This window comes from Oryzias latipes, chromosome 6 (genome assembly GCF_002234675.1).
Source record: "Oryzias latipes chromosome 6, ASM223467v1".
NCBI classification, from domain to species: domain Eukaryota; kingdom Metazoa; phylum Chordata; class Actinopteri; order Beloniformes; family Adrianichthyidae; genus Oryzias; species Oryzias latipes.
The window spans coordinates 19,012,221-19,036,458 of record NC_019864.2 but is presented as its reverse complement, the minus strand read 5'-3'; the positions used below and the strand labels follow the sequence as shown (position 1 = coordinate 19,036,458).

The 24,238-nt window shown below is 37.4% G+C and overlaps 1 protein-coding gene across 2 annotated transcripts; it reads left to right on the top strand.

The window, feature by feature from the left end:
• The first annotated feature begins 97 nt into the window (after positions 1 to 97).
• Positions 98 to 23,565, top strand: LOC101162123 (anoctamin-1-like). 2 transcript variants are annotated; one of them, XM_023955863.1, is made up of 29 exons: positions 98 to 401; positions 2,916 to 3,034; positions 6,280 to 6,449; positions 7,778 to 8,083; positions 11,603 to 11,698; positions 11,874 to 12,046; positions 12,525 to 12,579; positions 12,684 to 12,735; positions 12,864 to 12,919; positions 13,204 to 13,251; positions 13,769 to 13,833; positions 13,910 to 14,044; positions 14,128 to 14,288; positions 15,526 to 15,608; positions 15,913 to 15,924; positions 16,133 to 16,207; positions 16,285 to 16,341; positions 16,726 to 16,800; positions 17,676 to 17,877; positions 17,963 to 18,074; positions 18,163 to 18,220; positions 18,314 to 18,414; positions 18,929 to 19,086; positions 19,170 to 19,322; positions 19,506 to 19,558; positions 20,458 to 20,636; positions 20,839 to 20,944; positions 21,763 to 22,309; positions 22,422 to 23,565. In XM_023955863.1, the coding sequence occupies exons 3-29, from the start codon at positions 6,321 to 6,323 to the stop codon at positions 23,069 to 23,071; spliced, it is 3,897 nt and encodes a 1,298-aa protein (XP_023811631.1). In that variant the 5' UTR covers positions 98 to 401; positions 2,916 to 3,034; positions 6,280 to 6,320; the 3' UTR covers positions 23,072 to 23,565. The 2 variants fall into 2 exon arrangements, with proteins under 2 accessions (XP_023811631.1, XP_023811632.1); XM_023955864.1 differs by lacking the exon at positions 2,916 to 3,034.
• The last annotated feature ends 673 nt before the right edge of the window (positions 23,566 to 24,238 follow it).

Sequence of the window (24,238 nt, the reverse complement as noted above, 5' to 3'; positions counted from 1 at the left end):
ATGACATTTCCTTTTTTTCCCGTTGTTTATTGGGAAGGCTTGGCAACAGAGATAAACAGAACAGGCTTGAAGAAAACTCTAAAAACGAGATGAGGGGATCATAGTTCTGTCTGTGCGTTCTGGGGGGGAAGCATTTCTGCAGAGAGAGTAGGAGGTTCTGCTTCAACTCTGATCACCTGTAAGCTCTTTGTTCCCTGTTGGTTTGCACACACGCACAGCTCAGTAATATCCCTCGCACCTTCCTTCCCTCCCGTATGGGACAGTCAGGGAATTAGCCGACCTGCTCGCGCGCAATAAGCCAGTGGTTCCGGGGGCGCGCAGGGATTGTCCACCATCTCAGATCGGTGCAATGTCTTATCATTCATCTGCATAACAGTCCATTTCTTCCTTTGCCAGCATTGGTAAGTCCTCTCTTTGGCTTTCTTAAACGGTAACCACAATTAGGTTTTGTTTTTGGTCACATTCTACCCTCTGGTGTCACTTTTAGCGCAGTTCTTTTAAACTGGTTTAAAGCCCCCACAGGTGTTTTACAATAGGCTGCCAGATAAACAAAGCTGGACCCGAACCAGTACTGTTGATGTTTAAACTCCCCCCAGGGTGCAGCTATTAGTGCCGGGTTGCTGCGCCTGATTTTTCCATCCCTCCTGAACGCACGCGCCAATAAGTAATTAATTAATAACACCTGTTTGCAGGACAAACAAGTCATGACGTCACCATGGAGGTTAATTAGCCAAAAAGAAACAAATGAATTAGTCTACTGGCTGACTTACTGTAATACTTTTTATTAGGACTCCAAAAGCTGAATAGTTTCCAGAAAGGGAAAGTTAGGTAAAAGTATACTTAAGACATGAGCACTTTTGAGGCGAAGTTGTAGCAGTATGAGGCATAAAGCTGCTGGTGTTGGTAGAGTGTAATCTGTTGTATTTTGGGACAGTATTAAAGCATCTGTCTCTGTAGTGTCAGGGTGCTGCTGACCCTCCATTTCCTGTCAGAGAGCTGGCAGTGAGTGGGCCTTAAGCCTCAGAGGAGGGTCCACTCCACTGTGCCTGTGTGCCATGGGTTATGACTAACATGCATGCAAAAGATTTGAGTTTTTTGTTTTTGTTTTTTTTAGCAATCTTTGACTATGATCCTCAAGATTAATTGATTAATCAAATAAAACACAATAATTTCAACACTCCTGTAAAAGAAAGATTTTGGCCAAACAGAAAACCTTACAATTTACTGTATTATTAGTTTCTTTCCTTTTCCCCTTCTTTTTTTCCCTTCCTTATGGTAGCCATGAAACAGCCTAAAATTAAGACGTTAGAGACCCACTCTAATGAAAATCGTGTTTTAAACTTGGTCTTGGGGCTTCTTTATGATGATGGAGGACATCTATTAAGGAAATTAAGCTCAAACTTGCATTTCTACTTATTTTTTTATTTAAATAGTTGTGAATCAGAAGCAAACAAAAAAATCAGGTTGAAAAAGATTGTTTTGGGTATGTACAAAATACCCTGAAAATACAAGCTCCCTGCCCCACTCCTTTCTGATGCATCCACCTGAAGGCGATTAGATCCATTACGTCCTCATTTTTCTTGTTTGAGCTGGCATCTGGCTCAAAACTTTACCACTGGATAGCTCCAATATTGTTTTCTGTTTTTGTTGCCCTGCTAAAGTTAGCTTTGGGGTTGTTAGGGACCGTAAACTAGTGGGAGTGCTTGTCAACAGAGAGCTCATTGCAATGGGAACAATCTCGCCAACAACTCAGAGGTGAATTTCTAATGAACTGCAGCTCTGCTGAAACTTTTTGATTTTGCCCAAAAACGGCATAAGCATAATTAAAAGACAGCTGGGAACACTTTTAAAATAGACCAAAACATGACAGGAATTGGTCTTTAATGTTGTAGAAATTAACATATGTGCAGACTATTAAAAGTTAGATTCTAAAAGTGTTAGTAATGACTATTTGACCTATTTTTCCTCATTTATCTTTATCACTGGGATTCTTTTACCTAACCATCAATTTTTGTCACAAAATGATACATAAAGTTAAGTCGTTCTTTCTTCAAACATGCATTAAGGTGTAACTGTAAAGACAAGAAAAACAGAATAAAGCCTAATTCAGTAGAATGTTACGACATCATGGACCATGTAAACATTCTGGCAGCAGGAAGAGTATCAGCGTGTGGAGTAAAGTCATTGTGACTCATTAGATGAGTGACTAAGGCGCTGTACACTAAACCTACAGCTAATTCTAGATTAGCTTAGCAAAGAACCCTGTTTATTTCTTTTAAGAGAAATAATGACACCAACACTAATAGAATATTAGTAGAGATATCATATGGAATACTTATATTCTTTTTAGAATTCCGGTGGGTTTTGGCTGATCAATCTCTGTTTTGTTCTGAGAACTTTACAAAGTCAAGACTTTAAGGCACTACACGAGGCACTCCAGATAAAACCGCAATGATGATGCAAAAATCTTTCCCCAAAATAAGTTATCAAACTGAATTTTGGGATGTAAATTTATATTTTAATATCATTTGACACTAAGCAGTTCAGCAGGATTATTTTTATCAAAATATTTTCCTTGTGGTTGTTTTTTGAATTGCCAAGGTTCCTTTTATTCATTTAATGTAATTATTCTTTATCTTGTTTTGCTGCTTAATAATTTGGTAGTTGCATTTTATTTAATTGCCTTACTGTATTATAAATTTCAAACATAATGATCAAGCTGGTTAAAAAAATATTTTTTTATGAAATTGAAATAAGGTTGAAAACCACTTATTCAGGGAGCAACATGAATGTGAAACTTCTCAAAATCTAGGACATTCTTATAATTCTAAAATAAATGTGCGTGCAGGTCAGCAGAAACTGAACAAAAAAAAGAACCATGGTGTATTGATGGACTTTTTTTTGTCTTGTTTCAGGTGTCAGATTTGCAAAGAGTAAAACTGGATTTTTCAAGCTCCGGCTCGCACCTGGAATGTAATGCAGTCAATCAAGCGTGCTTCAGACGGCTTACATTTAAGGGCTAGAATGACATAATGTAAGTGAATATTTAAAAGCCAGTGCATTTGAAAGATTTGCTTTGTCAGAATGTCAGATTTGTGCATTTGACACTTTGTTTTTTAAAACCATCACTTAACCACTGCCATTTTTGGCAAACATCTTCAAAATTAAAGTTATAAGTGGGAAAACATACTCATCTCCTTGGATCATAAGTTTAATCTTGTCAAACATTCTGAGCTTGCATTTGGAGTCTAATGAAAGTTTACAAAACTAAATGCCCATCTAATTAAAAAAAGGCCCTTTTTATCATCAGTTGATGCCTTTTACCTAATAAACATTGCAATGAATTAATTTTTTTCTTCTTCTGAGAATAATACCACAAGGGGTTGGCAAAATGTCAAAACATCTGATCAAGATCCCAATTTAAATACCGCAATGTACCGTAGTTTATAAAGTTTTTGTGTTAGCTTACTCAAAATCTGGAATCAGAAATAATGGGTACGAAGATTCCAAACAGGTTTTATTTTGGAAAACCTTGTTTTCCTTTTCATGCCAAAGTACCAGCACACATACCACAGTTTATAGCAGAAGTGAATATAGGAAAATAGAATTGAAGTTTATCACTGCTAGGTGTGCAAAGTTGGAACTTACTTTATTTTTACCGTTTATACAAGTTTATGCATGAAAATCCTATTATTCCTAATAACTATTATTATTATTATTATTATTACTTTTGAAATGAAAGACTTATTGATATCCCTGTCATTGTTTGAAGTATCTGCTGAAATGAAACAATATAAAATTTGTAAAAAGTTAGTCATTTTAGATTTAGTGAAACATAATGAATTAATCAGCAGAGAAATACATTTTTATTAGGTCTAAAACTTTATTGTCCTCGTTTGTAGTGGGATGTTCATATCTTCTTGGTAGGAAAAAAAACACAACAGTACAATCAGTAAAAAGTATAAATTATTAAATTTCTGAAAAGTTCAAAATAATTAAGACAATCAATTGTGAACATTTGGTACAGAATGAATGTATTTAACAGTTTAGCAATTCAATTGGCAACACCTATAATGACAGCACTTGATAGATTATGACTTCTGTTATCAGACATGGGTTGTGTTTTTTCACATACCTGACAAAAACCCGTGTCTGATAACAGAAGAAACTAAGTAGTCAGTTAACAGTACAGACACTATGAACTTTATTGAACTTGATAGATTATGATTAATTAAAAAAAAACTTCATATCAGCCGAGTGTTTACTTTTAATATACATTCTGTTATTATCACTGATTTTTATGGACTGTTTTCCCGTTTGTTTTTGTATACCGCGTATGTGTGTTAGAGAACTTTTATTATGATTTTCACCTTTACTATCATACATATTTGTTTGTTTTAAAGCACTTTGAGGTGTTCTGCAACATGAAAAGTGCTCTGTAAGGCTGAATTTGAATTTGTACAATATTGCACTGGATTAAGGTCCAAAATGTTTTGCAGTCACAAGTTCCTTTCATCCATGCACACAAACATTCACACACTGCTGTGTGTGAATGCTTTCATCAGTGTAGATTCCAGCGTTTTGCCATTTTAAACATGTTGTTGTAGCATTTTTCTCATGATGAAAAGACAATTAAGATGTAAACTGCATTACTGAGCATTTTTTATACAAATCATGATGAATCACAAGCAGATGAAAACACACCTTTTAAAAAAAACTCTCAGTTGTGACGCAGCAACTGAAATCACAATCTCCCTGCTCCGCTCTATTCTGATCCCTCTACTTGCTGCAAATATATCTATTAACTTCTCAGTTTTCCTTGTATGAGCTGGCATCTGGCTGGATAGCTCGGATGTTGCTTACTAATTTTGTTGCACCGGTAATTTTAGCTTTAGGATGTGAGAGACTGTAAGCTAGTGGGAGAGCTTGTAAACAAGGGAATCATGGGAAATGAGCTCTGGTTTACTTCCGAGCCAACAGTTCTGCCCGCAACTTAGAGGTGAATTTTTGATGAACGTCCGTCTCCTCTGCAGAAAATATGTCTTAAACAATACACACTTTTTGATTTTGACTGAAAAACGGAATAATCAAAACTAAAAGACAACTGGGAGCGCCTTTTTTCAACAAAAAAAAATATAGATGGAGGGGACTTTAAAGTGACCAGCATGCTTATCAAAGTCCATGTGGGTAAAGAAAAATTGCTCTTTAAACTAAAATCAAATGTATATTTATTGTTCTTACAGGCTTGGCAACTGCTTTTCATCAATTGAAAAGCAGTTAATGCTGAAAAGCTACAGTGTGTATCACAGCACCTCAACACTTTGCAAAATGACGGTCTCTAGTCTGCAGGTTAGGAGCCATTGGTTGCACCATCAACATGCCTCTGGGAGTTGGGAGCTAAACCTTAGAAGCCAATGTTCTTCATGTTCTTGCTTGACGTGCTTGCTAATAATTGGTTAATTGGGGTTATCATGGACAGTCGTGCATGTCTGTAATTGACTGTGGGTTGCTTCATGCATTGTCAGCACTCTGCTTAGCTCACAGTTTATCTTTATGTTTGGTGGCTTTTCTAGTCTAGCTAAATAAAGCAGAAAAGCTTGTGTCCTGTAAACAGATCAGAGGGTGAAACAGTTTATTAGTTTATCAGTTTATTATTTCTTCTTATTAATAAAAGCTACAATTAAAGTTAGCTATATAAACACACATTTTGTGTTAAACTATAAACTATCTCTGTCCTTACATTTGAAGAAAAAATGAATGAGTTATTGCAGACTGCGTTGTTTGACCTTTTTGTGTGCCCAACATTATTTGATTTAAAAAAAAAAGGTGAAATAAGACAGGTTAACTTTGGCTTTGTCTGGATATGTCAGCTTGAAACATCTACTATGATTTGTTTTCTCACAGAAATGGCATCACACCTAACAAAAGTAATGCAAATCATAATGTAAACAAAGGGTTTCTTCCCTAGTAATGATAATTTTCTAGTTTAACTTGTGTAGTAAATTTAAAACAATAAGGCTAATACAATGGGGCAGTGGTTAGATCTGTAACAGAACACCATTGGCATGTTCATGGGGGACGGGGTCCGGCAGCCCAATGACCCAGAAAGAGACAAAACGGGTTTAGAAAATGAATGAATGAACTAATACAATAGAAATTTTAAAGCTTGCAACTGAAGCCACAGCATTGGATGTCTGACTTAAGATACTATTTTTTAATCATTCTTTTAATGATTAAGCCAGTGCTGACTGACCTTTTTTGTCTTTCATATTCTAACAGAGGGATGAAACGGAAAAGAGTGTATATCCTTCATTGCAGCTATGAGTGAGTCATCGTCCTTTCACTCAACAACGCTTGTTTCCTTGGCCCGATCACTATCTGGGTTTGGCCTTGATGCTGTCAATGGAGGACCTGTCAGCCCATCTGACAGCCATGAGCCTCCACTCCCGGTATGTTTGCCTTTTTTATCTGCATTACTATCAACAGTGGTGGTGTTTCACCTCCATCCTCAGCTTGGTTTCTATCCATTGATTTACTTTAATGTTTCTGTTTTAAATAAGAACTATAATAACTGATCACTATTTGGTGCATCATGCATTCTGTGTCCCTTCATCAATTCCCCTTGTCAGAGGGTGTCTTAGCACCTTGTCGAGGTGCATTTGATACATTTCTGTCAAGGTTCTGTGCCATGAACAGAGTAAGTTTGTCTTTCTTTTAAGACTGTTTGTGTTTAAAAAATTATATTTAAGACCAGACAGGCCTCACAAAGCTAAATTCAATAAGTGAAAGCCAGGACTAAAGCCAAACAATTAAGGTATGTTTGAATGGTTTACCAGAAGAAAACAATTTTGTCAATAAAAGGCTAGATTTAAAGAGACAGGGTGTTGCCTGTTGGTTTGGGATGCTTGGTTTTTCAAACTGGCATCCCAAATAAAGTCTCCTGGAATAATGAAGCTAAATGTGAATAAAGTGTACGAGAACTACCGGTAATACTCATTTGAAAATGTATCATGCTGAAGAACAATGAGTTCATGCACAAAAACAAATCTGCAAACTCTTACAAAAGAGAAAAATTAAGAGTTTAATAGAAAAAGAAGGTAAAATAAGCATTTTTGCAAAGAAGAATGAGTCAGAACCTTTTTAACCCCCACCCCCCCAAAAAAAGGATATCCTTTATATCTTATTCTTAACCCTTCATAATTTGTTTTTTTTAATTCTACAATCCGATTTTTTAGTGTTTTTATATGAAAAAGCTTTACATTTTTAAGACTGTGAATAAGAGAAAGCATTACCTAAATACTGTTGATAAAAGTTGCAATTTTTGTAATGACTGACTCGAGTGAAATGTAAAATTGTAAAATTATGTTTCTGATTTTTTTTTATTGCATTAAACATTTAATAACAAGAATGTGGCAAAAAAAAGCTTTACATTTTTGTGTCTTGCTGAAAGTACTAGAGCTACCAGAACATGAGGAAAGACATGATCAACAATCATCTGAAGTAATCCGTATTATAAAAAATCTTTGTGGTTAATAAGAAGATAAATCTACCAGCACCCAGAACTAAAACTTGAGAAGATCTATAGTTTCGGAAACATTCCAGTTATTCATCCTGCGGCATCAATCAATCATTCCATTCCAATCACTTTTTTCCCCTTCTATGACAGAATCTTGGTGTCTTTATAATGCACTTAGCTTTTTGATGGATAATGTTGCTCCTGAAATTGTTGGTACAACTTTGATTTGAAAACAAACAGCTGCATGTGTTTGTTTGGCAGGAGTCTGGCATCGATTTAGGACCTGGCCTTTTTTTCGCTGATGGCAAGAGAAAAGTGGACTATATTCTATGCTACAAATACAAAAAAAAGTCTGCCTCTAAATCAAGGCTTTCCATTACTTCCAATGGGAGTGTGCCAATTACAATACCAAGTCGACTGGAAGCAGAACCAGAGCTTGGAGAGGTGGGGGCAGCTGCAGGAGAGCCAGAAGAATCAAAGCTGTCCGAGGAGGAAAAGGCTTTGATGAGGCAGGAATTTGAAGCGGGATTGCTGGAGGCTGGACTACAGATTGAGCGAGATAAAGAGGTGAGAGTGCATGCTTTTTGTTTCGAATTGGTCTTAATTATTTATTCTGCATATACAGATAAATGACAAAGTATATCAGTCTATGTAATTACTTTGTGCATTAAAGCAGTCAGAGTTTTTGGGGCGCTAGTTTTTTCCACAGGTGCTTTGGAATTTAAAATTCCACTCGTTAGTGAATAATACGGAGCCCGTGTCCTGACATGGGAAAAATAAAATACATCTCGTTCCCACAAATTATATTTTGTTCCCATGAAATAGTATTCCGTTCCCATGAAATACTATTTCGCTCCCTCGAAATAATTAATTAATGGGCCCCTGCCTTGCTCCTCCCTGGACCAACCGTGGGCCGGGTGGGTGGCTGCCTGGAGTGCGGAGCGGGTCTCCCTTGGGGGGTCCTGGCTCGTACCTGGGGTTGGGGCGGGGGATGCCCGGAACTCCTGGGTGGTGGTGGGGTGCTCGTCTGGGGCTGTGGGCGTCCTTCTCCGGTGGGGCCCTGCGTTGGGCTCTTCCGGCGCGGCGGGGGGGCTGCTTTCCTGGCTGGGCTGGGGCGGTGCTCTCTTTCCCTCCGCGCTTACCTGCTCTCTGGCTCTGGGGGCCTCGCGGCGGTCCTGCTGGCCCTGGCCTGGGTGGCCTCCTCCTACTTCTTTTCACATTCCACCATCCATTTTAGAAGAACATAAACACTCACCTGAGCACAGGTGTTAGCTCACCTTTGCACTTATAGTTTGCATGATTGAATGAATGAAAGATTTCACACTAGTTGGTTTAAAGGCATAGGTATGCGTTCGTGAACACTATCTGTTTTGTGTACATGTTGACATGTGAACATTTTTTGCAGCTAGCAGGTGTGTTGATAATATTTGAGTGTGTGTGAACAGGCCCGCCCTTTTTGTACTACATTTGAACTGTACCGAAACGATAAACAACCAGTAAACCTGTCTGCTCTATGCTGCTTCATGGTCTTATCCCCCCCTCTCACTATCACCCCCCCCCCCTCTGACATCCCTCCCTCTTCTTCCCTTCTTTCCTTTTCCGTCCGGTCCAACACCAAAGATTTTCAATCATGGTTGAAATGAATAAAGTTTGGCCTCAATTACAAAAGGGGTTTGTTCAGTCACACCTCTCATCTGCCTGCCTAGCTGTTGGACAGGACAAGTAAAAAAAAAAAAAAAAAAAAAAAAAAAAATTTAATTAATGCGAACGCAATAATTATTCACATCATAAGTCATTCATAAACACGGATATGGTCTCCGTTCGGCCGCAAAAGCCGCATCCAGCGGTAACTTCCCTGTCTCTGTGACCCACACTCGTTCAAGAAAGGAAAAAGAAAAACAAGAATAATCAATTTATTATTGTCCCAATGAATATAAGAAATATATCATAAGATTTAGGATCCCCAAGCTTTGTGCTTTGCCATACTGCAGCGATTCACCGGACATAGCTCCTAGCTCCGCCACAGAGCTGCGTTGCTTGTCATGCCGGTATTCGGGCAGCTGGCTGACCCTCTACCGGCCAGCCAGCTGCGGTATGGGATATTATAGGAATATAGGAATAATAATATTCAGGACTTGTCTTTTATTAGCATACTCGTTAGCAGTCGCTGTACATCCAAAGGCTAGTAGGCTACATGCTACCTAGCCCATCGTTAACTTGTCATTCACGACATGAAAATACGTCACGTCATCAAGATAAAAACAAGAATGATCTATTTATTATTGTCCATTTATTAACATCCAAAGGCTACATGCTACGTATCCCATCATGCATCACACATATCCCATAATGCATCTCGACCAATCACTGTGGCCCTGTCACTGTGATGCATTCATAGACAATAGGACAAATGATAGGTTACGTAGCTTGTAGCCTACTAGCCTTCGGATGTAAAGTGACTGCTAACGAGTATGTTAATAAAAGACAAGTCCTGAATATTATTATTCCTGTTCGACCCTAAACTACAATATCCCATACCGCAGCTGGCTGGCCGGTAGACGGCCAGCCAGCTGCCTGAATGCCGGCATGACAAGCATAAAAGATCTGCGGCGGAGCTAGGAGCTATGTCCAGGAGGTGAAGCAGGAAGCCTGGGCATCCAAAATCTTATATTTTTCTGATTTTCATTGAGACAATTATAGATCGATCATTCTTGTTTTTATTTTCCCCTTCTTGAATGAATGTGGGTCACAGAGACACGGACGTAGCGGCCGAAAGTGGCTTTTGCAGCAGGATGAACGGAGAGCGATGTAAATGAACCCAGACATGACAACGTGATTACCGATGCTTTTGTGCTTTTTGAAATAAATAAATCTGATCTCTAAACATCATCTGTGTCTTCCGTGCAAAATAATGAGACACACACAGACAGAAATATGAAGGTATGTGCTGTGAATCCAACTATTGTTCACATCCGTGTTTGGTTTATGAAGCTAAAAGCTAAGTCCAGTAGGCGAAGCTGCAATCCGTGTTTATGAATGACTTATGACATAAATAATTATTTGGTTCGCACAACTTAATTATTTAGTGGGAACGAGATATTAATTTGTGGGAACAAGATATATTTTATTTTATCCATGTCAGGACACGGGCTCCATAGAACAAAACGCCAAGTTATAAAAAGATTTGTCATTACCATTATCATCATTTAAAAAAAAAAAAAAACTTTTTGGGGCAACACATGACATTTTGTTTGGCACTTTCTTGGCATTAAACAGTCACAGAAGTGTCGGCATGTTAACAAGTAAGCACGGTGAAAAAAAAACTGGGGTACAATATATAAGCTGTACTTTGCATGACATTTCATAAATACATCGATATGTAATATTTGTATATACCTTTTTTTTCACAAAGCGGACATTAATTTTATTGTAGTAACCATTTTTTTGAGGTGAAACATGTAAAACATATTATTCAATGTGATTTTTTTTTTGTTTGTCTTTTGCTGACGATAACTGGTTTGCAGGATATTGGCTTGTATTGCACAAATTGAAGCTCTTCTTTTCCTTTTTTGAAAATTCCAATTCCCCTGATGATGGTGAACACCACTGCACCCCCCCCCCCCCCCCCACACACACACACACACACACTCACCCATACCTGCACGTCATTCACTGTTTGGAATTTGAGCATGTTTTAATATTTTGCTTTTTATTTTATTTATATTTGATGACATTTTAAAATTTTGAGAAAATTTGCATTTATTGGTATTTAAAATGATATCATCAATAACTTGTAGGATTTTTCTTTTTCTTTTAGGGGTAACGTGGAAGTCATTTTTATAAAGATTTCATAAAATATTAGCAAAGTAGACACTGATTATGTATCACTGATTATGGATAAGCTAGTATGTCTTAAATGCTTGTGTATTATCAAAGGTATTATTTTATGTTCAGTCAGTGGATATCAGATGTGCTGACATGGATAACTCTGGATAAATATTTCTATCGTATACTCTTAGAGATAGGTATTTGAGTGGTTTTTTTTTCAATTATCATGTGCATTGATTTGTTTGCATTTATGAGCAGAGGTCTAAAGGTATTGGGTTCATTCGGTTGCACATCCCCTGGCCAATACTCAGTCGAGAAGCAGAGCTGCAGAAGATCAAAGTTGCTGTAAAAAAGGTACAATTGAACATCCTGTTGTCACTTACTTTTTACTTTATTTTACTTTTTTGAATAAACATTTGGAGTTCTCATGGACATCTGTGTGTTTTTTGTGAAGAAAAGTGAATCAGCTATGATCGCTACTTTTTGTTTTCTTTCATTTTTTTCTTTCATCCACTTTACTTTTGAGCAGAAATGCGAATTGCGGAAGAGGTCTGGCGTTGCTGGAATGTGGGATTCTGTTGTCACCAAGCTGAACAGCCCCTTTCAACCTGACGTCCCTGACACTGACATCCACAAAGACTCCCAGTCTAGAGTCTACTTCAAAACCCTGAAACACCCATTCATCAGAGATAAACTCCACCTGTAAGTGTATTTCACAAGAATACAACATTAAACGGCAGAAAAACACACCCTCTTGATTGCACTCACAAACAGCTAGTTAGTCATAGTGTTTTTGGGTGTTGTTATATAAATCATGATTTCATATATGGTCTGAATGGAAAAGATCCTTCACATTAAGGTAACTTTTATGCATTTCACTTCATGTAAATCTAAAACATGTTACCTTTTAAATTATTCTTCTTTAAAAATGACCTGATTAATTTTATGTCAGAATTGTTCTTGTACCTAACAGTCTTCACTAGAAATTCATAGATAGGTCTCAGTTTAGCACGGACTTTACCCTGAATTTTATATTTGTTTCCTTTTTTATCTCTAAACCTGTCAAATGTTGCTGTTATGATGCAGAAAAATACAATATAATATAATATTATATAATATTATAATGATAATTAGTTGATTAATAGCTTAAACTTAGTCTCTTCCATGTACTTTTCTGCAGGTATGACATCAAGTCAACAGCAACCCTTTTTGACAATGCAACACGGAGCAGAATAGTAAGTCCACAGAAAACATCTTTACATTTTCTTCTGTTACAGTAGAATTTTATATAGAGAGAGGTTCATGTTTACTATTCATTTTGTGGCTTGTTTGCTTATAGGTTGCTGAGATTATTTCACGCAGTACATGCACAAACACTTGCCAAACTACTGGTGAGGTTAACTTGTATTTACATGAATAATTTTATCTGAAAATGTTCTGTTTTATGCTATACTCATGCTCATGTACTGTCAATGGCCACAAACTAACTGGGTCACACTCCCCTTTTTTGAATCATGAGGCATCAACTCATTGCTGGCTCGAGGTGTTTACGACTCTGCCTACCCTCTGCATGATGTAAGTTCTGGCCGACTCGCACCACCAGCGGTGTTATAGCAGTTTTAAAAAAATAAATGTGTCCTGACATTGATGATAGCCAATATAAATGCATGGATATATATTGAAATGGATGAAATCTAGTCATCTTTTTGCAATGTTTTTTTTTTTAATTGAATTATTTGTTGCCCTTCAAACAAGCCTTGTTATACCCAGACACAAATGGATGTATCAATAATTGTCCTTGTGAATAAGATAAGTCAAGATTGTGTTTGTGTGTGTTTGCATGTGTTGAATGTTTTTAGGGCTCGTTCACAAGGAGAGGAGGAAAAGAGCAGCGTAATGACAGACAGGTGAGTGCCCTGGACTCACAATGAGGATTCTTTGTGGAAATGCTTTCAAAAACATTTATTTATATGTTGCGTGTGCTTCAGTTTTTCCCCATATGAGCAAACTTGGATGGTAATATAATGTTTTTTAGAATTTATTCTTAAGTTGAGCAAAATTTGAATTGTAATGAAGGTCATAATGTACTGTTGTTACATGTTTTATGTACTTCAGTAGGGTGTTTACCATTGACCCCTTATTCTTATTTGAATATATGGCATCATTGGGGGTTTTAGCACAAAGACTGACTGTAGAAACCATGAGTTAACATAAAACAATCCTCTGTTTATCTTTATTAGCTTATAAATGTACTCATAAATAGACTCAGTTGGCAGTGTGCAAACTTTTTCATAGATTATCTCTTTCCATATGGGACGTCCTTATTTAATCATTACCTGAATATATTAAGGTGAAAAACCTATCAGTTATGTGTTATACTTTGAATGTTAGCCCTTTAAAACATGTATTGGTTCTGTTTCTCAGATTCTTCATGAAGAATGGGCCAACTATGGAGTCATGTACAAATATCAGCCTGTTGACTTGATCAGGTACATAACAGTTAGAACAGGCCATTGTTCCTACATTTCTGCGGTAAAAGTATGAAGCCTTTTTCTGTGTTTGCAGGAAGTATTTTGGAGAGCAGATTGGGTTGTATTTTGCCTGGTTGGGTGTTTACACTCAGCTCCTTATTCCTCCCTCTGTGCTGGGCATCATTGTCTTCCTGTATGGCATATTCACTGTGGACACCAATGTGCCAAGGTAGACACTGTTCACATTTTGAAATTATTTGAATTTATTATTGTAAGAACTTTTTGTGCATAGTTTTTATCACTGTTTTTCAGTCAGGAGACATGCAATCATAACCTAAACATCACGATGTGCCCGCTGTGTGACGCAGTGTGTGACTACTGGCATCTAAGTACAGTGTGTTCACTGGCCCGAGCTTCGTACCTGTTTGACAATGGAGCTACTGTCCTGTTTGCCATTTTCATGTCCCTGTGGGGTAACTATACACTTCGATGCATTCATCTGAAAAGGTTGCAGCAAGGACCAAATATCTCAGTGAATGCACATATAAGATAGCAGCAGTTTGAAATACAACAGCTCACTTAATTATTTATTATTATTATTTAATAATAAATCTTAAACAAAAATTGAATTAAAAGTGTTACATGTTTTATCACTTTAATTCCTGGGGCGATGTTGTAAAATAGAAGATTTAACACCTTTTGTTCTCTAATTATGTCTGTACAAAAAGCCATGAATTGTGTTTGTGTTCAAATTCTAATCAAAACTGCAGATGAAGAAAGTAAATTTTGCTTATATTAATAGATCTCAGTCTTATTAGCAGTCTGCTCACTCAAACACCTCTTCTTACCATCTGAGGAAAGATGTTTACGAGTCTGTGTTATTGGATTACAAAGCTGCAAAGAGTACAGTTTTGCAGTGACAGTAAGGATTTACACGTGGCTTTATTTTGCAAAGTTACCAAATCCAGCTCTGTAAAAAACGGTTGTTTTGTCAGACGGGTGTGATAAGACATCTCCTACTTATGTTCTCCATCTGGTGGAAGTCTGATCATTACATCATCTATTAAAAGCAGTCATTTAAATACACACGCAGTTGATGTAAAAAGTCCCATATGGCTTCTCATAGATGTTTTTTTCACTCCGGATTTAACTGCAGATCAGTTTTATTAGAATAAATATAATTCATATTAGAAAAAATTATGAAGGGAAATAAGACATTACTTTTCAAAATGTTGTTTTGTAAGTCATGATTTTTCTGTAAATTTAAACAGTATAACAAAAAAAATCCTCTTGGCGTAAGATTGTTGTTGCAAATTCATCATATTAACCAAACTTTCTTAATTTAACTGTTTTCATAGAGAAATCAGGTCCCAGAGACCATCCTTTTCATGGAATGTGTCTGAGATTTAACAAAATGTTTTGAAATCTGTAGAAAATAAATAAATGTACAGCAGTATCATTACACAAAAACAAAAAACCCAACTAATGATGGTGTAAAACACAACTATAAAGTTAGCAAAAAAAGGGAATATTTTACCTGCTGTGTGATTTTCACATTGAATTATTCAGCTGAGTTTGACAAAATTATCAGAATCTTGTGTTTTTATCATACATCAACATTTCATTTTTAGTTTTTTAGTGTTAAGTCAAAGGAGATGTATAGCACTGTTGACATAGATCAAATTAAAGTTATTTTCTTGTTTCCGACAGCTGCCTGTTTTCTTGAGCACTGGAAAAGGCGGCAGATGTGTCTGAAACATACCTGGGACCTGACGAGCCTGGAAGATGAGGAGGTATTCAAATAGATACAAGAATTTATTTTGACTGGCTATAAATTCTTTTATTTATTTTTCATGTCCTCCCAGAATTATTATATGTAATGGTTAATCTTAATTGAAGATTATAATAATGGTTTCAAATTTTATGGACATAAGTTTTTATTGTTTTATTAATTTAAGAATAAGGATATATTAACACAAATCCATAACGGGTTTTGTAAAAACATACCTGGATCAGAAGCAGTCCTAATGCAGTTACTTCTCTGTTCTCTCTTCGTCCTCCTCTGGCTTACATGGATTTTTTTTCTGCTGCATAAAGGAGCGGGTCCAGGTGGGAACTCCTCTGTTAAGGCTTAAAGAAAACTTAAAAATGACATAAGGCAAACTTTTGGTCTTTTCTTACTATTTTAACACTCTGTATTAGAAATTACTCTGCTTTTTTTTTAATCCATAACCTCCAAATATGTTTAATTGTAAATAGATGAAAAATATCTTTCAACCGTACAGCAGATCTGATTGTGTGTTTGTGTGCTTTAAAGGATGAGCTGAGACCTGAATACGAAGAAGCTCTTCAGGAAAAAAAAGCAAAGATTAAAGCTAAATCTAAAAAACAGGTATTTAAGTAATGTTTGCTTTATTTCTTCTGTTTTTGGCTTTGAGTAATTGTTCTGCTTCCCATCTTGTGTTTTAGCTGAGTAAAGCTGGAGAAGGTGTAGATAAAGAAACAGACCAGATGCTGACCTCTCAGGTATCACCTCATTTCTTCAAATTTCCATAAAACAGGCAAAATGTCTTTTTTTCATTTTTTAAGCAGGGATTTGGTGTGTATGAGTTTGAGTTTGAAACAAAATGAACCCCACCAGCTCCACTCTTCACCCCCCCACCTCTGCGTGGTTGAGTCCAAAGCAGCTTACCTGCCTGAGATTAGCCCAGATTACTGATGGAGACAGAAAGGGCAGGAGGGAGAGGAAGAAGGGGAGGAGATTTCTGTCCTTTCAGATGGCAAACATGCACCTGCTATATCATTAACAGAGCATGTGTGTGCACATGTGCTCATTATTAAAGCTCGTTACACACGCACACTTGCATTTATGATTGTGTTTCAAGAAACTAACAAATGTTTTTTCAACAGCAAGAGCCCGAGTCACTGGACATTGAAGATCACCTGTCAGGTTATCTCATCAATGTGTCCACTCTCCTGCTTTTGGTACTGCATTCACTTTGCCTCAAACATGTCATTTATCTTACATTTGTGAAACTAACAAAAATCAACTCAAGAGACAGGAAGATTTATATTAAAAAATCAACAACTATAGGAAATTGCAGCTAAATTGGAAATTAACTGATTCTTATATGAAGGTCATTTTTCTTTTTTCATTTTGCTCTAAGAAATTTAGCAGTACGAGTGTTGAACAAATGATGTTGTAATTTACCCGTGCAGATAATTTCCACATTGAATTAAGATGTTGCGCTATAAATATTTTAGTTAAGCATAAAAGCAAATGTTGAACAGTTGGTGAACATGCATAACTATGTCTACAAAATGCTTAATATATGAGTAGTTTGTGTTTTTAATTGTCAATGAACATCTTTATTCTAGCATTGCTCTGAAGTTCAAAAGAAAAGTGACCCTTTTTGCTTACCATCTGAAAAACCTATGAAAGTCTAAATTAGACATTTGTGTTAATGTTATAACTATATGTCAATTTTCCTCGAACATCCCTAAGTGTATGTGACTGTTGCAGTTCAGAGTGTAGCTTTACAGCATTAGATTTTACTGGTGTAAACATGTCAGTCTAGCTTTTACATATTTTTCATAAAAACAGTAGATTTTACATGCTCAGTTAATATTTCTGTTAATTTAAGCTTTCTACATGGGTTATTAGTTATTTTAACAAATATTTCAACTGTATGAAATCCCTCTTTTCATTTGTTGCCTACCTTGTCCATATTGTCCGCACTACGGACAAAGAATCCTCATCAACCCCTCCGTTTTATAAAAAGAAAAACTGCCAAATCAGAATATCATTCTCCATTGTCATGCTGTTTAATCTTTTCTTCTTGCTGACTGTTTGTGTTCAGATCTTCGTAACCTTTTCAGCCGTGTTCGGGGTGGTGGTGTACCGGATCTGCATGTTAAGCGTGTGGTCCATGAACCCCGACCCTGAAGCCAAGGCCAGTGTGAGGATGACGGTGACCACCACAGGCATCATCCTCAACATGCTGGTTGTTTTGGTGTTGGAAGAGGTTTACGGAGCAATTGCTGTGTGGCTGACCGAGCTCGGTATTATATTTTTTACATTTCTACAAAGGAATGCTGGGAAATCACTTTAGCGGATGAAACCACTGATATACCTTTGTTGCAACAGAACTTCCCAAAACAGAGGAGGAGTTTGAAGAGAGGTTAATCTTTAAGTCTTTCTTCCTCAAATCAATGAACGCCTTTGCACCTATTTTCTATGTTGCCTTCTTCAAGGGCAGGTTGGTGTCTCCCATCATTTTTAAGCAACTAAAAGCTCAAAGTTGTTTTTAATAATTACCCTTCATAATTGGTCCTTCACTCATTCAGATTTGCTGGGCGGCCCGGTGATTATGTTTATGTCTTTGGTGATTATCGCATGGAGGAAGTAAGTCACATTTCTAACATGTCCATATGTGCTAAAAAGTAAATGTTTCTTTGTGGGGGCTAAATATTTAATAGCATTCTTTGTGATTCATAGTGTGCTCCTCCAGGATGCCTCATTGAGCTGTGCATCCAGCTCAGCATGATCATGCTCGGAAAGCAGCTCATTCAAAACAACGTCTTTGAAATTCTCATTCCGTAAGTTTTTACTATTCCGTTTCAGTAAATCTTCAGGAAAAAATAAAAAGGAGATAATTATGCAAGTCTTCAATTCAGACACACACGCAAAAAAAAAAGACAGACGATTTATATCTTTACTTTAGAAGCGTATAGATTCAGAAACCCATTAAACACCAGCTAAGATCATTTTAAAATGTGCTTTTTCATTCTAATAAAATAGAAAATATATTGGACAAGAAACTGTCGTGTAGTCTTCTTAATTCAACTCTGCAAAGTCTTACTAAGTGCACATTAAGAAAAATAATTCTTCCTTTATGGTGCAATTTTCTCCTAACACGCTTTTAGAGTTTCATATACTTCTCCCTCAATTTTGCAAAAACATATAAAGTAACATATTTGAACTTTTAAGATGTCATCTTTTGTAAAACGCAATTTCAAAAATGTTATTTATATATTATTATAATACATATAATTTAAAATTGCTAGTTTATCAAATAGTGAATCTTTTTTGTTTTTTGCTAATTTATTTTAGTAAGCTAAAAAAGATGTACAGAACAATACAGGAACAAAAGGGAATGAAAAGAGAAGAGGATGAAGAGAATGAAGAGGAGAGGAGACCAAAACAACAGTATCACAAAGATTTCGCCCTTGAACCATTCGAGGGGGTCAGCCCAGAATACATGGAAATGAGTGAGTTATTTTTAAAAATTATTATCCATCATTCTACTCCTAATTGCGGTTTTACAGTTGTGTCTTATTGTGGTTTTCTGCAGTCATTCAGTATGGGTTCGTGTCGCTCTTTGTGGCTTCCTTTCCCTTGGCGCCGGCCTTTGCTCTGCTCAACAATGTCATAGAGATTCGCCTTGACGCCTCTAAATTTGTCACAGAAATCCGGCGGCCTGATGCCGTGAGGTGTAAAGACATAGGTATTTCTCACGAGAGCATGCTTACCCTCTCTGTCTCTGTGTGGATGTGCAAGTCTCTCTAATTTTATCTTTTCCTTCCTTCCACTCTAACTGCCCTTTCTCCTCTCCTTAACACAAAAAACGTTCACACATGGACGGGCTTCTCTTCCTTTTCACTGTTTGTTGCACACTTGCTGTCTCCAGGGATTTGGTACAACATTCTCTGTGGCATCAGCAAGTTCTCTGTCATTACCAATGTAAGTGTGTGTTTGACTTCTGTCAGAGAAAAAAGTATAATTTTCACCCATTTCTTCCTTTTTTTTTAAATACTGACAGTCATGTAAATACATTGAATACATTTTCTGTGTCATAAACTTCTATGATCTTTTTAACATACTTTTCAACTGAATTTTTTCCCTTTTTTTAATCAATGAAATAAAATTTGAAAAGCATTTTCTGCAAAAATTTGAAGTTATATACTTCTGCTTTAGAGGTTACCCCACTAGGACTCTTATACACTCATAACTTCATTTATTAAGGAAAAAAAGGGTTGAAAAATGTTGGTTTGTCCCTCATATAAAAGCATGCAGGTTGAGTCAAGTCTCATTTAATCTGTCCTGGCCGCAATGCTGACTCAACACCACTTTTCTTCTGTCACTAATCTTTGGCTTCAATCTTCTTTCTTACCTTTGACTGTGTATTGCAACACTACTCTGCATCTAATTGTTGATGTCCAAAACCAAACCAGCTTTACTGTTAAATGAAATATTGCTTGGGTTTTCTACCTAGAATAAAATTTAAAACAGATCTTTGTAAAATCATGATGCACAAAAAGTAAAATACAAAAGAAAGAAATAACCAGGTATTATTTACAAGACATAAAATGACTTAGAAATGTACTAGCAAGCACTTGGTTTTCATGCAGAAAGGATTGTATTTTGAGGAGGAAAATGATGGCATATACGTTAACTAGCAAAGTGTTAAACATGATTTTAGTCTACCTATTAAAATCTAGATTTAATAGAATATCATGTGCATTTGGACTTAAATGGACATAAAAAGGTGAAGATTAAAAAAAAAGTAAAATGTTGAGTTCATGCCTAGTAATTACACTAATGTACCCATGTTTTAATCTTTTTTTTCCTTTTTGTTCAAGGCATTTGTCATCTCATTCACCTCTGAGTTTGTTCCAAAAATGGTTTACAAGTACATGTACAGCGTTAATGGCACCATGAGCGGCTTCACAGAGCATTCGCTGTCCTACTTCAATGTCAGTAACTTCCCTCCTGGCACGGCACCAACCACCACACTTATCACTGGAGTGACCATGTGCAGGTCAGTCACTTCCTTGCCCTTGACCTACCTGGAATTTCTTTTAAATCCATTAGCCAGCAGCTTAACTTTGTTGTTTACGCTGAAAAGTGGCGTGGATTGCTTAATCTCACTGAGAGAAACTCTTGCTCTGTCCGGATTTCTTTCATTGTTTTGTAAACCAGTGTGGATTCTTGTTCATCCTCAGATTATCTGTGTTTTTCAGATATAAGGACTATAGAGATCCACCATGGAGCGCAGACCCGTACACATTCTCCAAAGAGTACTGGTCTGTCCTGGCCGCAAGATTGGCTTTTGTAATATTTTTCCAGGTATCAAAATAATGTCATGAATGCTGCTTTACTGCCAGCTTAAAAATGCTTGTCTGATCTTTGCCGTGTATCTTAAGTTCAGTGCAGTTTTTAGGGTCAATACCTCCATCACTGTAAGACGGGGTGGTACAACATTTAATGCAAAAAGAAGCTAAAATGAATTTGTTTTTATGCAATTAAGAAGAGGGGCAAGTCGAATGTTGTATAAAAATATTAGCATTAACATACTTAAACTTAGATGTTATGCCAACATTTTGTGCTGAAGCAAAATGTTGGCATCCACTTTAAGAACAACCTTAGAAACTTGGCTGACTTCCTTTGGAAGATTGTCTCTCCTGGCAGACGCATACAGGCTCAGTCACACTGGAAGGTGAGCATCGGTGCCCAGTTGCTGTCAATCTCTCCTCGGGTGCTCTACTGGGTTCAGTTCCAAAACTGCACGGTTTCCCCTTAGCTTTTTTTTTTTACCTGTTTGTTACCTTGTTGTTCGAAACTTGTCAGAAACCTCTGTTGCGCTAACCAGACTGATCTTCAAATTCCTCAGAGTTTTAGCAGGAAAAATGCTCCTCTCACACGGACAGTTTGGACTTTCTCCAAATGAAATATTTGTTTGAATCGCATCACATGAAAGGATGATGTCTTTTATTCAGAATTCCTTCATCAAAGAACTACGTCTTTGTTCTTTCTTTTAAAAATTCACTTGGACTTTCTCCTAGATTAGTATATTTTTTGATGATGTTTTAAAGCATTCGCATTGATTGGTTTGCAAATCAGGTTGAAAATGAACTAAGAAATGTGTCTTTTTTTTCCCCTGACAGAATCTTGCCATGTTCCTTGGCATGTTGGTTGCATGGATGATCCCAGATGTTCCACGATCCTTGCGGGAACAGCTGAAAAAAGAGAACATGGCGTTGATGGAATTTTTGCTCAATCAAGACCAAGAAGCTTGTGGCAAAAATCCATCCTCAAAAACCTCAATCCCCTGCTTGTCTGCAAACATAGACATTGTGGTGGATGCTCCACCAGAAGACATGCCAGAACTGGCCTGGGGGGAGAAAAAAGAAGAAGAAGAAGAAAAACCTGCGGTTGAGATCAACCCCATAAGATCTGATAACAGCAAACCACCAGAAGAAGAAGATGAACACAATGACAAAGAAGAAAAGGGAGATGAAGTAGAAGGTGAAAATGAGGTTGCAGAAGACATAGAAAAAAAACAAGAAGAGGAGGATGGAAAAGTAGATGAAGAGGAAAAAGATCAAGAGGAGGAGAAGCCGAGAAACGAAGCTGAAAGTGACGCAAAGGAAGCGGAGAGTGAAAACTTCACTGTAGATCTGGACTCCTTCATGAGTGAGATGGGGCTTTTAGGTGGGAAAGCTCACACAATTGTTCTATTTTCACTTGTTTTTTTGAAAATAAAATTGGTGGTATAAACCAGATTTGCTGGAATTTCATGAATCATTTTCTTCTTGTCATTTAGATGAAGATGCCTCATCAAACACACCTGAGCCTCCTCGCTCAGATTCCTCACAAGATCAAAAGAACGACAAGGAACCGCTGTCACATCCTTCGTCCAACAGAGGCTCCACTCAGAGTCTGAGGAACTCCAGAGGAGAAATTACAGCCACGGATGTTGAAACTAGGATATTTTCCCTAATTGCTCCTCCTCCCAGAGAACCAGGCTCAAGGGCAAAGTCACGGTGCTCCACCCTGCCTTCCCGCCACAAAGGGGCAGAGGCTTGTTACAGCCTGCCGCGGCCCAGCCACTCCACCAGCCTCACAAAGTTTCAGCAGAAATCCACCCTGGCTGCCCTCGTACCTTTGCCCTCTTCCTCATCTGCTTCACCCAACCCATTCTCTCCCCCACACACCCCTGTGTCGTCATCCCCACAGTCGCCACTGGCTCCAAAGCCCCAAACCTCCAGGGAACTGTTTGTGCTGAAAGGCCCTCCACCACAGCTACCACGTTCCAGGGGCAAAAGCCGGTGCGCCACCCTACCTCCACGACAGAGACCCCCAGGTCCAGAGGAGCCTTCAATAAAGCCAAGCCATTCTACCAGCTACACAAAGCTTGAAGACCGCATCCCACCTTCACCCAGTAAACTGAAGCAGAACACCACACATGTATGAGGGGGTCTGCAGGGTGATAACAGGCGGGGGAGAGGAAGACCACACAAATGAGGCTCGCTCTTTGTGCCTGGGACTACATTCTTCTTTCTTTTGTTCTGCAAATGGATGAGGTGACCTCCAGATTCAAAGGACTTGATTTCTGTGTCCTCACACATTTAAGCATAGCGTTCATAGCAACGTTGCTATGAACATCGACATACTGATATTTTATATGACCCAATGAGATGAAACTGTCTCCCTTATTTTGTGTGGGGGGGCTTTTTTCTGTGTGTGTGTGTTTATTTCGCTCACTGCTGCATCTCAATAGCCACTGCTCTTCTTTTTTTTATAGCTTATGGTATGAAATGCATCCGTTTTGCAGTATAGACTAAGATGACAAAATATGTCAATTCTAGCATCCACTCTAACACTTGTAGCTGTACTTATTTTAAATTTTTTTTGATCATTTTGATATATAATGTAAAACTCTAATAAAAGCCTCATTTGTTTTTATATTTGCTCCTCCTTCCTGTCATTTGAGTCCATCCACTTTTAGTTAGTATCCAACAAAAATGATATGTGGAATAGTCCAGATTAAGATTTTTAAGTTAAAAACGTTGTCATGTTCATGTCCTCAGGAAGAACAACGTCAGCACCAACCTGCTGCTGACCTTCTACCAGTCATCCATCCAGATAAGGAGAGACTGCAGAGAGTCGTAGAGACTGCTCAGAAAACCATTGGGCGCCCTCTCCCCACCCTGACTGACATCTACTCCAAGCGCTGCATCACTAGGGCTCAGAACATCATCAAGGACAGTTCACACCCTGGCTCAGACCTGTTCGACCTGCTGCCCTCTGGGAGGCGCTACAGAGGCTTCAGAAGCTAATCGAACAGACTCAAAAGCAGCTTCTTTCCAAAGGCAATAACCATCCTCAATTCCAAAATGCACAGATAAAATCTACAATAACACATCCATATGTATATATATATATATATATATATATATATATATATATATATATATATATATATATATATATATATATATATATATATATATATATATGTCACGTTTTATATATATATATATATATATATATATGCTTATCCATACTTCTGTCCATTTGCTCTGTCCACAACATCAACACTCTACCTCATTGCTACCTGACGTGTTTGCACACAAGTTT